The sequence below is a fragment of the Hemitrygon akajei genome, chromosome 13, assembly GCF_048418815.1.
Source record: "Hemitrygon akajei chromosome 13, sHemAka1.3, whole genome shotgun sequence".
Classification (NCBI taxonomy): Eukaryota; Metazoa; Chordata; class Chondrichthyes; order Myliobatiformes; family Dasyatidae; genus Hemitrygon; species Hemitrygon akajei.
The window spans coordinates 54,076,180-54,090,689 of record NC_133136.1 but is presented as its reverse complement, the minus strand read 5'-3'; the positions used below and the strand labels follow the sequence as shown (position 1 = coordinate 54,090,689).

The window sequence follows — 14,510 nt, the reverse complement described above, 5'->3', positions numbered from 1 at the left end:
TTCTTTTCCACGTACAAGCAGAATATTTGTTTTTTTAGCTAGAGATGGCTAACTGTTTCATTCTGGCATTGTGTGCAGACGTGGCAATGCTAACATCTGGCATCATATCCTGATGGCCATCTTCCAGTAACCATTGACACTGTTATTAATCAGGAATCTATCAGCCTTCACTTTAAATATGCCCAATATCTTGGCCTTCTCAGCCTTCTGTGCCAGTGAATTCCATAGATTCATCACCCTCTGGTTAAAGAAATTCTTCCTTATCTCTGTTTTTAAGTGGGTTGCTCAGAGCATAAAAGTAAACATACAGGATATTTTCAACTGAAACTAAGGCAAGCTATAACCTTCTTTTGGCTCAAATCCCCAAGCAATCAAAATGTCAGTGTTTAAGTACCTGAGGAAAATGTTCTGTGGTGTAAATCTCTGACAAAAGTCTTGTAAAGGGGACAAATAGTTAAATTGAGTCACACTACCACAGACATAAGAATTAGGGAGGATTTGTTACAGATGGCCTTAAATCAGCTGGCACATAGAAATATGCTATGTTCTTTCACTGTGGGCAAAAAAGCAGGGAACAAATTTTCCAATATAACTGCTAGAAACTGGTATTGTAGCATGCTTATTTGAAATTAATGTGGTTGTGTAGCTGTAGAAGAGAATGATTAGTGATTAGGACAATCACCTCTGGAGCATTAGAGAGAATCTTTTGTAACACATACATATCTGGAGGAACTCAGCAAGTCAGTCAGCATCTACAAAGGGGAGTAAACAAACAACATTTCATCAGAACTGGAAAGAAAGGAGGAGAAGCAGTAGAAGCTGTTGGGTGATGTTTGAGACCAGCTGAAGGGAAAGGTGGGTAAATGAGGGGGAAGGTGGGTGGATGATGTGAAAAGCTGAGAGGTGATAGGTAGAGGAGGTAAAGGTCTGAAGACATTAATAGGAGAGGTCAGAGGAATATGGAAGAAGAGGGAACCAGAGAGAGATGATGAATAGGTGAGAAGAGAAAGGTATAAGTAATCTCCATAAGTTAAAAGTTACCAGAACTTTTGATAGACATTAACAGAAAATGTTCAGTTTTCTTTCAAAACCAAAAAATGATTTGAAAAAAAAAGCTTGGTATTTCGTAATGGCTTAGCTTTGAAATAGTTAGTCTCAGGCTATTTTTGTTTTTAAATGTCAATATCTCATGCAGAAAGTGGCTTCCATATGATTACCAAAAAAAATAGATTCTCAGGCCATCAAATACTAGAGGGCAAAGCTTTAAGTTGAGAGAGGGAAAATGTAAAGGATATTTGAGGCAAGTTTTTTTTTATTGGTATGTGTCTGCAATGCATTGCTAGGGGAAGGTGGAAGCAGATACAAAAGGAACATTTAAGAGGCAGTTATACAGACACATACACGGGCAGGAATGGGGGATATAGACCATGTGCAGGCAAATGGGATATGTCTGGACTGGCATCATGACTTGCATACACTGTTTACTGAAGGGCCTGTTCCTGTGCTGTACTGTTCTAGAATTGTCCTTGCTGTCTGCAAGTTACAATCTTTTCCCTATTGTCCTTGAACATTTTAGTCCTTTAGAGATGAGGATAAAAGCTGTTAGATACAGTCAAGACTAATTAAACTGAAGTGGAAAAACAACCTATTCACTCTTTAATTAGTGTGGGAACTTCCTTTAGGGATTCACCAATTGCTTGGAGAGGGGAGGGAGTGTGGAGCTGTCAATAGAATGTCAAGAATACTCCAGAGATAAGCGTAAACTGGATGTCTTACCTCAGTTGACATTTTTTATGTACATAAAGTATTATGCTATTTTATTGAAGATCAACATGTCAAGGAATGAACCTTGACTGTAATAAAGTTATAAAATTTATCCTGTCATCCACAGAACATTATAGTGCAGTACAGGCTCTTTGGCCCGCAATGTTGTGCCAACCTTTTAGCCTACTCTAAGATCAATCTATCCCTTGCCTCCTACTTAGCTCTCTTTTTCTATCATCCATGTGCCTAAGAGTTTTTAAAATGTCTCTGCTACCAGCCTAACAGCAAGTTCCATACATCACCACTATATGTAAAAAAATCCTTACCTCTGACATCCCCTCTATACTTTCCTCCGATCACCATAAAACTATGACTCCTTGTATTTGTCATTTCCACCCTAGGAAAAAGTCTCTGTCTGTTCATTCAATCTATGCCTCTTATGTACATCTATCAAGTCATTTCTCACCCTCCTTCGCTCCAAGGAGAACAGTTCCAACTCATTTAACCTATCCTTGTAAGATATACTCTCTAAACCAGGCAGTATCTTAGTTGATCTTCTCTGTCCTCTTTCTGAAGCTTCCACATCCTTCCTATAATGAGGCAACCAGAACTGAACACCGTGTACCAGGTGTGATCCAAGCAAAGTTTTATAGAGCTGCAGTATTACCTCATGGCTCTTTAACTAATGAAGCCCAACACACCATATGCCTTCTTAACCCTAACATGAAGTGATTCGCTTTGGAAGACTGAATCTGAAGGCAGATTATAGAGTTGATGGTAGGATTCTTAGCAATGTGAGAACAGAGGGGTATCTTGGGGTCTACGTCCAGAGACTCTACAATTCCTCTTTTTTTCCTCACTACTAAAATTCCTACCATTGACCCAGTAATCTGCTTTCAAAATCAACCTTCCGAAGTGAATCACTTCACACTTTTCCTGGTTACATTCAAATGCTATATGAAGCTGAATCACCAACATAAGTAGTTATATTTCAAACAAGTACGTTAAACACCTAATTACATGCAAGACACATTGAAGAAACTTCCTTTTACAATTTGTCAATTCAGATAGCAGTCTCCAGCTCTACAGATATTAAAGCAGGCACCCATTATGTAAGTTCACTGAAGAAATCCACTCAAGATGAAGAAAAGAAAATTGCAACCAATATTGTATCCAAGGTGGAACGCCGTGAACATCTGAAAAAATCTGCCACACTCCCAACTTCTGTCACAGGTAATTGACACATTTTTTATTTAAGAAAGAATACATTTCAAAAATAGTTTCTATTCTGAAAATAATGAAATAGTTCTATTGCCTCAAAGCTGTTTCCTGAATCATTGTTCTGTTAATATTTCTTCTGCATAGTGTAAAATGCTCAAGTCTGAGTTTTGACTGATTACAGAAATTTCACTTCCAATGGGATTATAATTTTACTAACCTTTTTAGTTAAGGACAGTCACCCTGAAAATCCTCAAAGATAGATACCTTATTGATCAGAAAGGAAATTGCAGTGTCACAGTAGCATTACAAGTGCACAGACACACAAATATTTGAAGAGAAGGAAGAAGGAATAAAAAAAACAAGTTACCTCAAACAGTCTAACAAGAGGAGGTCATCACTTCCCTGACTATAGGTTGATGTGATAGAGCCTAATGGCCGAGGGTAAGAACGACCTCATATAGTGCTGTTTGGAGCATCTCAGTTGTCTTAGTCTACTACTGTACTAAAAGTGCTCCTCTGTTCAGCCAGGGTGGCATGCAGAGGGTGAGAAACATTGTCCAGAATTGCCAGGATTTTCTGTAGGGTCCTTTGTTCTATCACAGACTCCAAAATGTCTAATTTGACTCCTATAGCAGAGCCAGCCTTTCTAATCAGTTTATTGAGCCTGTCAGCATCACCCATGTTGATGCTTTTGCCCCAGCAGAAGATAATGTTTTATAGGGTAGGAAATCTGCCATCTTAATCTAAATCAGCAAACTGCTCTCTAAAGTGCCAAGGTGACTCACTACCATAAATCCAGGTAAATGTTGTCCTTGCCAGCAATGTTCTCAACTACAAATGAATTTTAAAACACACACAAAATGCGGGAGGAACTCAGCAGGCCGGGCAGCATCTATGGAAAAGAATAAAAGAGTACAGTTGATTTTTCAGGCCGAGACCCTTTAGCAGGACTGTTTTTAATAATACAAAGATGTTAGTAATTGAAAGAAAAAATGAAATTGGTTGCATTATTAATTCTCCCATTCAAATTAAAATGCATTTTCTCTGTTTCTCAGCTTTATAACAAGGTTAAGGTTTAGTCAAGAGCTGAATACCAAGTTAAGAGAATTTTGAAAAGGAAAATTCCCAGCATCTTTGACTATTACCTTTTACTTTGAATGCCGTACTGTACAGTTCATTTTCAACATGTGGGCAAGAGTCCCTGTAGAAGGGGCCCAATTACAAGGAGAGCTAAAGCGAAGTGGAAATGCTATAAGTATGCTGAGACGCTGGCAAGGGATTAGGGTTATTAAAGGGAATTTATGGTAACTGAGGGAAAATGTCACAATACCAATAAAAAGCAGCTCTTCATCTCACTGTGCTGAATTTCATCAGTCACCAAAATCTTAATCTGTAGTTGTGCTACTTAGATGTAGTACATAAACAATGACCTTCAGCATTTATACATACAAAGTTTTTGAAGATACAAGTGAATCCCTGCTGTCAATAATAATCTGGTAATAAGTTTTAACCATTCATCTAATTAACTGTATAAGTGCCACTAGTAAACAGTTGCTTAACACTGAATAAAATTGTGAAGAAATCCACAGCCTGGAAAAAAGTTATAATTTACATGTCTATGAAGGATCTCAGTCATCCAGGTCATTGTATATCAAACAGTAGTAAATCAAGGCAACTGGACAACACACCGCAGTTACCTTGATTTACCACTGCATGATATGATGTAATTTACAGTTTACCCACTCCCCTGATGGTTGGTTTTGTGCTTTTTTTTAAAAGAAGCATGTTGTATTTCCATGTTCTGAGTTAAATAGCCCAGGTGTGCTGGTAAGAAGAACTATCCTCTGCAGACAGCTTGGTACATTTTGTTAACATGAATGAGAATCACTTCTTATTGCACTGTGATTTTTTTTCTTTTAGAAGTCTCCAGATGAAGTTTAAACATTATCTGTAACTACATCTAATCAGTATTTCAAATACACTTGGATTGAATGGGAGGAAAATTGAAGTCATAAAATGATTTTCTTTACAGTAAACTTTTCACACCTTCAATCAGAATGTATTTACCTTGTATCTTATTCTTCAATACATTCATTTTTGTTCTTTTTTTCCCTAAATTCTCTTTACTAGTTGAAATTTGTGATTCAGTAGCTTCAACTCTGCCAGTAAAGGAATTGCCGAAGAGGTTCTCAACTCCTGATGCAGCACCAGTATCAGTGGAACCCGCCTGGTTAGCCCTTGCCAAGAGAAAAGCTAAAGCTTGGAGTGACTGTCCTCAGATAATTAAATGACTCCAAATCATCTGGGAACTGCCACCATATCCTGTATGACTATCACTAAACAAATAGTGCTAAAGTGTATTTTTTGCATATAGATCAACAGTTTTTTTTTAAATCGCTGCATGTGCTGCAGACATCACCTTTCACAGTAAGTCAAGAATGCAAATACTATATAGGTTGTAAATGTATATTTCCATTTGCAGGCTCTGTAGCTTTTTCAATATGCAGTTTAAATTTGAACATATAAGAATTGCAATTGCCACATTTAAATGTGCTCTTCAAATGTTTAAGATCCAGCTGCCACCACTTGTTACCCAAATTTTCTTCCAGAAAAGATCTTTTGTTTGCTTTCAAATTTCCTTTTGACTTGTAATACTACAAGATTTAAAAGAATTCAATGCAATATTAAATATTTTTATAATTATATATGAAATTTTATTTTATTTCTTATATAACATGCCTGTGATTCTAGAACACAAAGGTTTCCTCTTAATTATTAACTGATTAATATGGTCAATACTTAAAACAAGGTTTAGAGATTAATTGAACTATATACCAGAAAACAAATTTAAAATGTCAAGATAAATATAGTAACAAATTCCACAAGGTAAGTGATGAAAAATAATTGCCTCCCTTACTCCATTATCATTTATATTTTTTTATTTTTCCTGCTGAATAAATTTTGTGTAAGGAACAGGTCTATATGCCCCATTGAATATGATTGTGAAGGCCTGCATTGTAAATTGTGTGGATTTCCTCTGAAACGTAATAGTGGTCTATCACTTTAAGTATGTCTCTGACTATACAAGCATGTTTTATTTTGCACACTATGAGGAACGGTGTTTACAGATGTGATACTTGTATACTGCTTCTCAAGTTAATATACCCATGACTATTCCAACAGCCAAATAAACTGTATTCACTAAATAATGGGCTTTTCAGAAATATCTTCAGCTGGAAGAAATTTAAACAGGATTTACTACTTTTTGTTTTTATTACTGTGGAGGGGAAGATCTTGACATTATTCATCTTTAACAAATGAATAGAATTCAATTGCAAATTAGTTTCTTAACTGATATATCTTGTAGTGATTTTTAAAAAATTGATCCATATTTGATAAAGTAATCGGCTACAGATACTGCAGCGTTAATACACAGACCTAACATACAGGCCCTTTCTTCAATCACTGTGGTTCAAAGTATTCATAAATTCAAACATGATTATGCTAAATTTGAATTGCTACAAGCGTATTTTCCATTATTACTATAATAAACTTGCAAAGGATGGTAAAAGACAAGAAACAAATAGGATTACAGTGATCAAAAAGCATCTGAAATAGTGTAATTAATGATCATTTAAGATGTAATACATGTAAAAAATATTCAATGGTTAATAGTTTAATTATTAGTTCCTAGTTAGTTAAACTAATGTTCATTAGCTCTAGTTACATGTCCTGTTACTCAGGAATCAAACTAGCTGAATGAGAAAAAATGACTTTCAATAAACGTACACAGCCTTCATTCCAACACAAGTAAAATAATATTCTGCCTACCTGAATGTAAAATTTAAATTTACAGGAATAATCAGATTTTACCTTTACCAGAAAGAATATCACCCTTCAATGAGTTTCCAGCAATGCTTTTAAAAATTAAGCAGTTATGTTTGGAGAACATCAAAGGGAAAACAGATTTGTGACTGAAATTATGGCAGGAACTTTAGAAATAGCAGTAATTTAGCCTATACTGCATCCAGGAATAGAAAATAGCAAACTGGATAATTCAAATTAAATAGCCATTCTTTCTTGCATTATAATATATAAACAGCTATCCACCACATATTCTTGACCTGTATTTCTTTTGCCAATGTATGCACATTATTGTGATGTCTTTTTTTAACTTTCATGGAACTTCATTTAGTTTGGTATTTGAGAAGCTACCACTTGGTTTTATTCTTGATGTTAATTTGATGCACATATGAAACAAAGATGACATTTTAAGTACTATCTGAAATAACAGAAGTGTATACCATGTCATTTGTTGTGTAATTTCATAATATGGCATAAAATATCAAGAAAAAAAACAAACTCCATGTTTTTATGTAGCATGTCCAGATGTAAACATTAGCTTTTCTAATACATAAGCTCTTGAGCCCTCTATTAAAACACCTTTCCAGGTAGAAGTCACATAAATGCTATTGTCATGTTGTCAACATATAGATTTTCATGAATTTGAATGATAGAATTCTGATATTTGAAATTTATAAAAGATCAGATCAAATGTGAAAAACAGAAGTGCAAATGTGCATATAGAGATATAATGCAGATAAACCAGCACAGAAAACTACCCTGATACTCCAACAAGAAAATACTTGGAGTGCCAATTTATAAGGTCAGAAACTGAAATGCAGTATGTTTCTTGTCCAAACCCTTTGCTCAAGCTACTTTGCACTAAAAAACATTAAGTACTATTATACTGTCACTTTATATTCAAATTCAATCATGGAATTAGATGAGCTAATTATATGGAGTTCCCATTTATTTAGCACTGAAAGAAGCAAGCACTGTGTAGTTAATTTTAATTTAGAATAAATTATCAAAATATTTGTTCATGGACAAAATTCCTACTTTTTTGGAATACAAAACTTTTTTCATGGTGAATATTTTGTTTATAATTTTACAACTTCATTTATTGTTTAAAAACATTGTAGACAACTATTTCTGAAATCATACAAGTATAAATGGCAAAGTTACATATAATCAAAATAACTGTTCTAATATTTTACTCATCCCATTGTATGTGATTTTATGATAAAATGTTACTGTTACTTGGCTTTATTTTTTAAAAAGTGTTCAAGGTGCAATTGTTTCTAATTGTATTGTCTCTTTAGGTTTACATTACTTTGAATTTCCAACACTGCACTTAATCCTGTAGTGTATAATGGAAAGTGTTGTATGAAATAAATACCTTTTATTGACCAAACTTTATTTTACCTTTACTCTTTTGCTTATTAAGGTTTCAAATTCCATTAGAAAGCTCTCTTGATATTATCCAAATATACACACTAGGTGATCAGAGCCTTGCCATAGAATCTACCTCCTGTGATCCCACACCATCCAGACCTGCTACTGGACTGGAAATATAGAGAGTTGGGCAGAAAGCTGAAAAGCAGGACCTTCAGGGTAGTAATCTCCGGACTGCTGCCTGTGCCAAGTCCCAGTGAGGGCAAGAATAGGATAATTTCACAAGTGAACGTGTGGCTGAGGAATTGGTGCAAAAGGCAGGTTTTCAGTTTTCTGGGTTTTGATCATTGGGATCTCTTCTGAAAGCTGTGACCTGTTAAAAAGGATGAGTTACACTTAAAGTCATTGCAGTCAAGTTTGCTAGAAATGTTGGGGAGGTTTTAAACTGATTTGGTAGGGGGATGGGGACTGGAGTGATAGGGCTGTGGTTAGGGCAGTTGGTATAGTAGATGCAATGTGCAGTGAAACTGGGGAAGGACAAGTAAATGATAGGGCAAAATTGCAGTCAGTGGAAGGAGTCAAAATGTAACGGCCAAAATAAAAAAAATAATGAATATAGGACTAAAGGTGTTATATCTGAATGAAAGTGGTTATAAGGTAGATGATCTTGTGGTGCAGTTGAGCGATTAGCAGGAATGATATTCTAGGCATCTCAAGTTGTGGCTGAAAGGTCATAGTTGGGGTTTTAACATCCAAGTATACACATTGTGTCAAAAGGCAGATGGTGTGGGGTAGTTCATTTGGTAAAAAATGAAATCAAATCCTTTGGTGTCATAGAATCCTTGTGAGAAAAGAAACTGCAAGGGTAAAAAGCAGGCAGGATGTGGGCTACAAATTACAATGGGCAATAGAAAAGGCATGTAAAAAGGGTACCGTCATGATCAATATGCAGGTAGATTGGGAGAATCAATTTGGTGCTGAATCCCAAGAGGAAAGTTGCAGAATACCTACAAGATGGCTTTTTAGAGCAGCTTATGGTTGAGCCCTTGAAGGAATGGCAATTCTGGATTGGGTGTGGTGCAATGAACTGGAATTTAAGTTTCAGAACCTGGGCCTCTGTACCTCCCTCTACAATTGGATCGTCGACTTCCTAACCGGAAGACCACAATCTGTGCGGAGTGGTGCCGCAGCAACAACCTGGCACTCAATGTCAGTAAGACAAAAGAGCTGATTGTTGACTTCAGGAAGGATGAAGGAAAGCATACCAATCCTCATAGAGGGATCAGAAGTGGAGGAAGCGAGCAGCTTCAAGTTCTTGGGTGTCAAGATCTCTGAGGATCTAACCTGGTCCCAATGTATCGATGTAGATATAAAGAAGGCAAGACAGTGGCTATACTTTATTAGGAGTTTGAAGAGATTTGGCATGTCAACAAATACACTCAAAAACTTTTATAGTTGTACTGTGGAGAGCACAGTACAAGACAGACTACATCACTGTCTGGTATGGAGGGGCTACTGCACAGGACCGGAAAAAGCTGCAGAAGGTTGTAAATCTAGTCAGCTCCATCTTGGATTCTAGACTACAAAGTAACCAGGACATCCTCAGGGAGTGGTGTCTCAGAAAGGCAGCATCCATTATTAAAGGCCTCCAGCACCCAGGTCATGTCCTTTTCTCACTGTTACCATCAGGTAGGAGGTACAGAAACCTGAAGGCACACACTCAGTGATTCAGGAACAGCTTCTTCCCCTCTGCCATCCAATTCCTGAATCGACATTGCATCTTTGGACACTACCTCACATTTTTTTAAATATACAGTACTTCTGTTTTTGCATGTTTCTTTAAAATCTATTCAATGTAAGTAATTGATTTACTTGTTTATTTATTATTATTATTATTATACTCCCTGGTAGATTATGTATTGCATTGAACAGCTGCTGCTAAATTTCATGTCACATGCCAGTGGTAATAAATCTGATTCAGAATCGATTAGAGAGCTTAAGGTAAAGGAATCCTTGGGGACAAGTGATCATAATATGATCAAATTCACCCTAAAATCAGAGGAGAGGCTAAAGTCAGATGTATCAGTATTACAGTACAATAAAGGGAATTACAGCAGCATGCGAGAGGAGCTGGTCAAAGTTGATTGGAGGGGGACACCAGAAGGGATGACAGAATAACAACAGCTAGTCTTTCTAAGGGAAATTCAGGTGCCATAAAGGTACATCTCAAAGATGAAGAGGTGTTCTAAAGGGAGGATGAGGTAACCGTGGCTAATAAGGGAAATCAAATATTGCATAAAAGAGACAAAGAGGGCATATATAATACAGCAAAAATTAGTGGGAAGGTAGAGGATTAGGAAGCCTTTAAAAATCAACAGAAGGCAACTAAAAAAAGCCGTAAAGGGAGAAAAAATGAAATATGAAGGGAAGTGAGCCAGTAATATAAGAGGATACATAAAGTTATTTTCAGTTGTATAAAGAGTAAAAGGGAAATGACAGTGGATATCAAACCACAGGAAAATGACGCTGGAGAGGTAGTAATGGAAGACAAAAGAACAGAGAACTCAATAAGAATTTTGTGTCTTTCTTCACTGTGGAAGACACTAGCAGAATGCCAGAAATGCAAAAGAGTCAGGAAGCAGAAATGAGAGTCGTCATTATTACTAATGAGGTGCTTGGGAAACTGAAAAGCCTGAAGGTAGACTAGTTACCTGGACCAGATGGACTACATTCTTGGATTCGGAAAGAGGTAGCTGAAGAGACTATGAAGGCATTGGTAATGATCCTTCAAGAACCACTTGATTCTGGAATAATTCCCAAGGACTGGAAAATTACAGATGTAACTCCACTCTTTAAGAAGGGAGTCTATCTTCAGTGGTTGGAAATAAGTTGGAGTCAATTATTTAGCATGAGGTTTCAGGATACTTGGAGGCACATAGGTGAAAGTCAGTGTAGCTTTCTAAAGGAGAAATTTTGCCTAACAAATCTGTTGAACGTCTTTTGGGAAATAACAAGCAGGATAGTCAAAGGAGATTCAGTGAATGTTGCTTATTTGAATTTTCAGAAGGCTTTGACAAGGTGCCACACATGAGGGTGCCTAACAAAATAAGGGCCAATGGTTTTAGAGGAAAGATATTAGCATAGATAGAAGATTGGCTGACTGGCAGAAGGCAAAGAGTAGGAATAAAGGGGGCCTTTTCTGGTTGGTTACTGGTAACTAGTTTTGTGCCACAGGGATCAGTGTTTGGACAGCTTTTTTCATGTTGTATGTCAATGATTTGGGTTAAGGAATTGATGACTTTGTGGTCAGGTTTGTGGACTACATGAAGATAGGTTAAGGGGCAGACAAAATAGACAAAGCAGGGTGTCTGCAGACGAACTTAGAAAGATTGGGAAATGGACAAAAATCACAGATGGCAATATAGGGAAGTACATGGTCTTGCATTTTGGCACAAGGAATAAAGGTGTGGACTATTTTCTAAATGGAAATAAAATTTAAAAATCAGAGGTACAAAGGGACTTGGGAATCCTTATGCAGAATTCCCTAAAGGTTAACTTGTAGGTTGAATCAGCAGTAAGGAAGGCAAGTACAATGTTAGCATTCTAGAGGACTAGAGTACAAAACTGCTTAGGTGATATAAGGCATTGGTCAGATCACATTTGGAATATTGTGAGCAGTTTTGGGCCCCTTAGTCTAATAAATGATGTGCTGGCCTTAGGGAGGGTCCTGAAGAGGTTCTCAAGAATGATCCCAGAAATGAAAGGGTTAACACACAATGCCTATAAAAAATAGTCACCCTCCTTGGAAGTTTCATGTTTTATTGTTTTCCAACTTCTTTACAAAACTGTTTAAGCTCTGTCAGATTGCATTGGGATCGTGAGTGAACAGCCCTTTATAAGTCCAGCCACAAATTCTCAATTGGTTTGAGGTCAGGACTCTTGACTTGGCCACTCCAGGACAATAACCTTGTTGTTTTAAGCCATTCCTATGTAGCCTTGGCTTTATGCTTGGGATCATTGTCTTGCTGGAAAACTAATCTACTGCCAAGTCACAGTTCTCTTGCAGATTGCATCAGGTTTTTCTACTGGATTTCCCTGTATTGTGCTGCATTTATTTTACCCTGTACCTCCACAAACCTCCCAGGGCCTGCTGTTGTAGTGAAGCATCCCCACAGAATGATGCAGCCACCACCATGCTTCATGGTGGGGTTAGTGTGTTTCTGGCGGTGTTTGGCTTATGCCAAACATATCGTTTAGTCTGATGGTCAAAAAGCTCAATTTTGGTTTCATCAGACCATAGAACCGTCATCCAGCTGACTTCAGAGTTTCCTTCACGCCTGCTGGCAAACTCTAGCACAGATTTCATGTTTTTTTTAAAAGTGGTTTCTCTTTGCCACTTTCCTGTAAAACTGTAAAGCACCTAGGAAAACAGTTATTGTATGTATAGTCTCTCCCAATGTAGCCACTGAAGCTTGTAATTCCTCCAGTTGTTTTTGTCTCTTGGTGGCTTCCTCACTAGCCCCCTTCTTGCAGTCACTTAGTTTTTTGAAGGCGGCCTGCTCGAGGTAGATTTACAGCTGTACCACATTCTTTCCATTTCTTGATGATTGGCTTAACTGTACTCCAAGGGATAGTCAGTGACTTGGAAATTTTCTTCTAACTTGTGCTTTTCAATAACATTTTTGTGAAGTTGCTTTAAGTGTTGTTTTGTCTTCATTGTGTAGCTTTTGCCAGGATACTGGCTCACCAGCAGTTGGACCTTCCAGATACAGGTCTATTTTTACTACAATCAATTGAAATGCCTTGACTGCACTCTGGTGATCTCCATTTAACCAACTATGTGACCGTAAAACCAAAAGACTACACCACTGATGATTTGGTGTGTCATATTAAAGCGGGTGAACACTTATGCAATCAATTATTTTGTTTTTTATATTTGTAATTAATTTAGATCACTTTGTAGTGTTTTCAGTTTGACACAAGCCTTTTTATGTTGATCAATGTAAAAACCAAGCCAAATTAAATCCACTGTGATTTAATGGTGTAAAACAATAAAACATATAGACCTTGGGTGGGGTGGGTATGTGAATACTTTTTATAGGCATTGTATTTGATGGCTCTGGGCCTGTATTTGCAGAAGTTTATAAAAAAAAATTGAAGCCTATTGAATATTAAAAGATCTGAATAGAGTGGGTGTGGAGAGGATGTTTCCTATGGTGGGGGAGTGTAGGATCTGAGAGAACAGCCTCAATTGAGAGATGTCCATTTGGAATAAAGATGAGGCTGTGGCGACCCACTTCCCAGCGCACTCGAACCAGCTCACAAAGTGGCGCGTGCCAGCATTGAGGGCGCCAAGCCTGCTTCACCAGCAAGGGGAAAAGCCTGCTTGCGGGACGGGACTGTGAATATGTGCCCCCACAGCATTCCCGCCCGGAAAGGGCAGGAACAGGAAGGCTTTAAAGCGAGGCCGCGAAGTTTGAATAAACCTCTTCTGCAGCTCACCGACTACGTGTCGTTATTTCACCGTTGCCCGTAGCACTCCGCTACAAGGTAAGATTTCTTTAGCCGGAAGGTGATGAATTTGTGGAATTCACTGCCATGGACTGCTGTGCAAGCTAAATCATTAGGTATGTTTAAGGCAGAGGGTTGCTAGATTCTTAATTAATCATGTCATTAGAGACTATGGGGAGACGGCAGGGGAACGTGGTTGAGAGGGATGATGGATCAGCCATGATGGAATTGCAGAAAAGAAAACATAGGCCAAATGGCCTAATTCTACTTCTATGTTTTATGGTCTAAGCAAAAATGGTGATTATTCCTTGCTGTTTTAAAGTACTTTTGATTATTAAACAAAACATTAAATTATACACAAAAGTTTTAATAAATTTTAAGTGTTTGTTAATAAGTTAAAATGCCTCCCTGGTTTGATGGGAAGAGAGGTTCTGTCCTCAGGAACACCCGATCAAACATTCCAGATCCAGCCGTGTTTCTGGAATATATTTCCCAAAGTGTGATTAATGGATAAACAGATATTGCTTAGGAGTGTGTTGTGGTTGAATGCCATATTTGACTTCACTATAGACCAGCTGTAGCCTGAGTATTTTCAGAGTATTTTCATTCGCTACCAAACACTATTGTTCATGATTATGTTCGTGACTTTTACATGTCAAGTCAGTCATCACCACAACCTCCGCCACTGGTGGTCTCAAGCCCAATATGAGAGAAGGATTGGGCATGGGGCTAGCAACCCCATTCATTTAAAAACCCAGAGCTACAATAAAATGCCA

The 14,510-nt window shown here is 37.4% G+C and overlaps 1 protein-coding gene across 5 annotated transcripts in view; it reads left to right on the top strand.

The window, feature by feature from the left end:
* Positions 1-8,233, top strand: part of cracd (capping protein inhibiting regulator of actin dynamics) — a 242,402-nt gene extending 234,169 nt beyond the window's left edge. For all 5 annotated transcript variants that reach the window (XM_073064620.1, XM_073064617.1, XM_073064619.1 and 2 more), the window contains 2 exons: positions 2,832-2,997; positions 5,116-8,233. In XM_073064620.1, coding sequence (XP_072920721.1) covers positions 2,832-2,997; positions 5,116-5,276 — 327 coding nt within the window. In that variant the 3' untranslated portion in view covers positions 5,277-8,233. The remainder of the gene's footprint in view (positions 1-2,831; positions 2,998-5,115) is intronic.
* Positions 8,234-14,510: the final 6,277 nt, after the last annotated feature.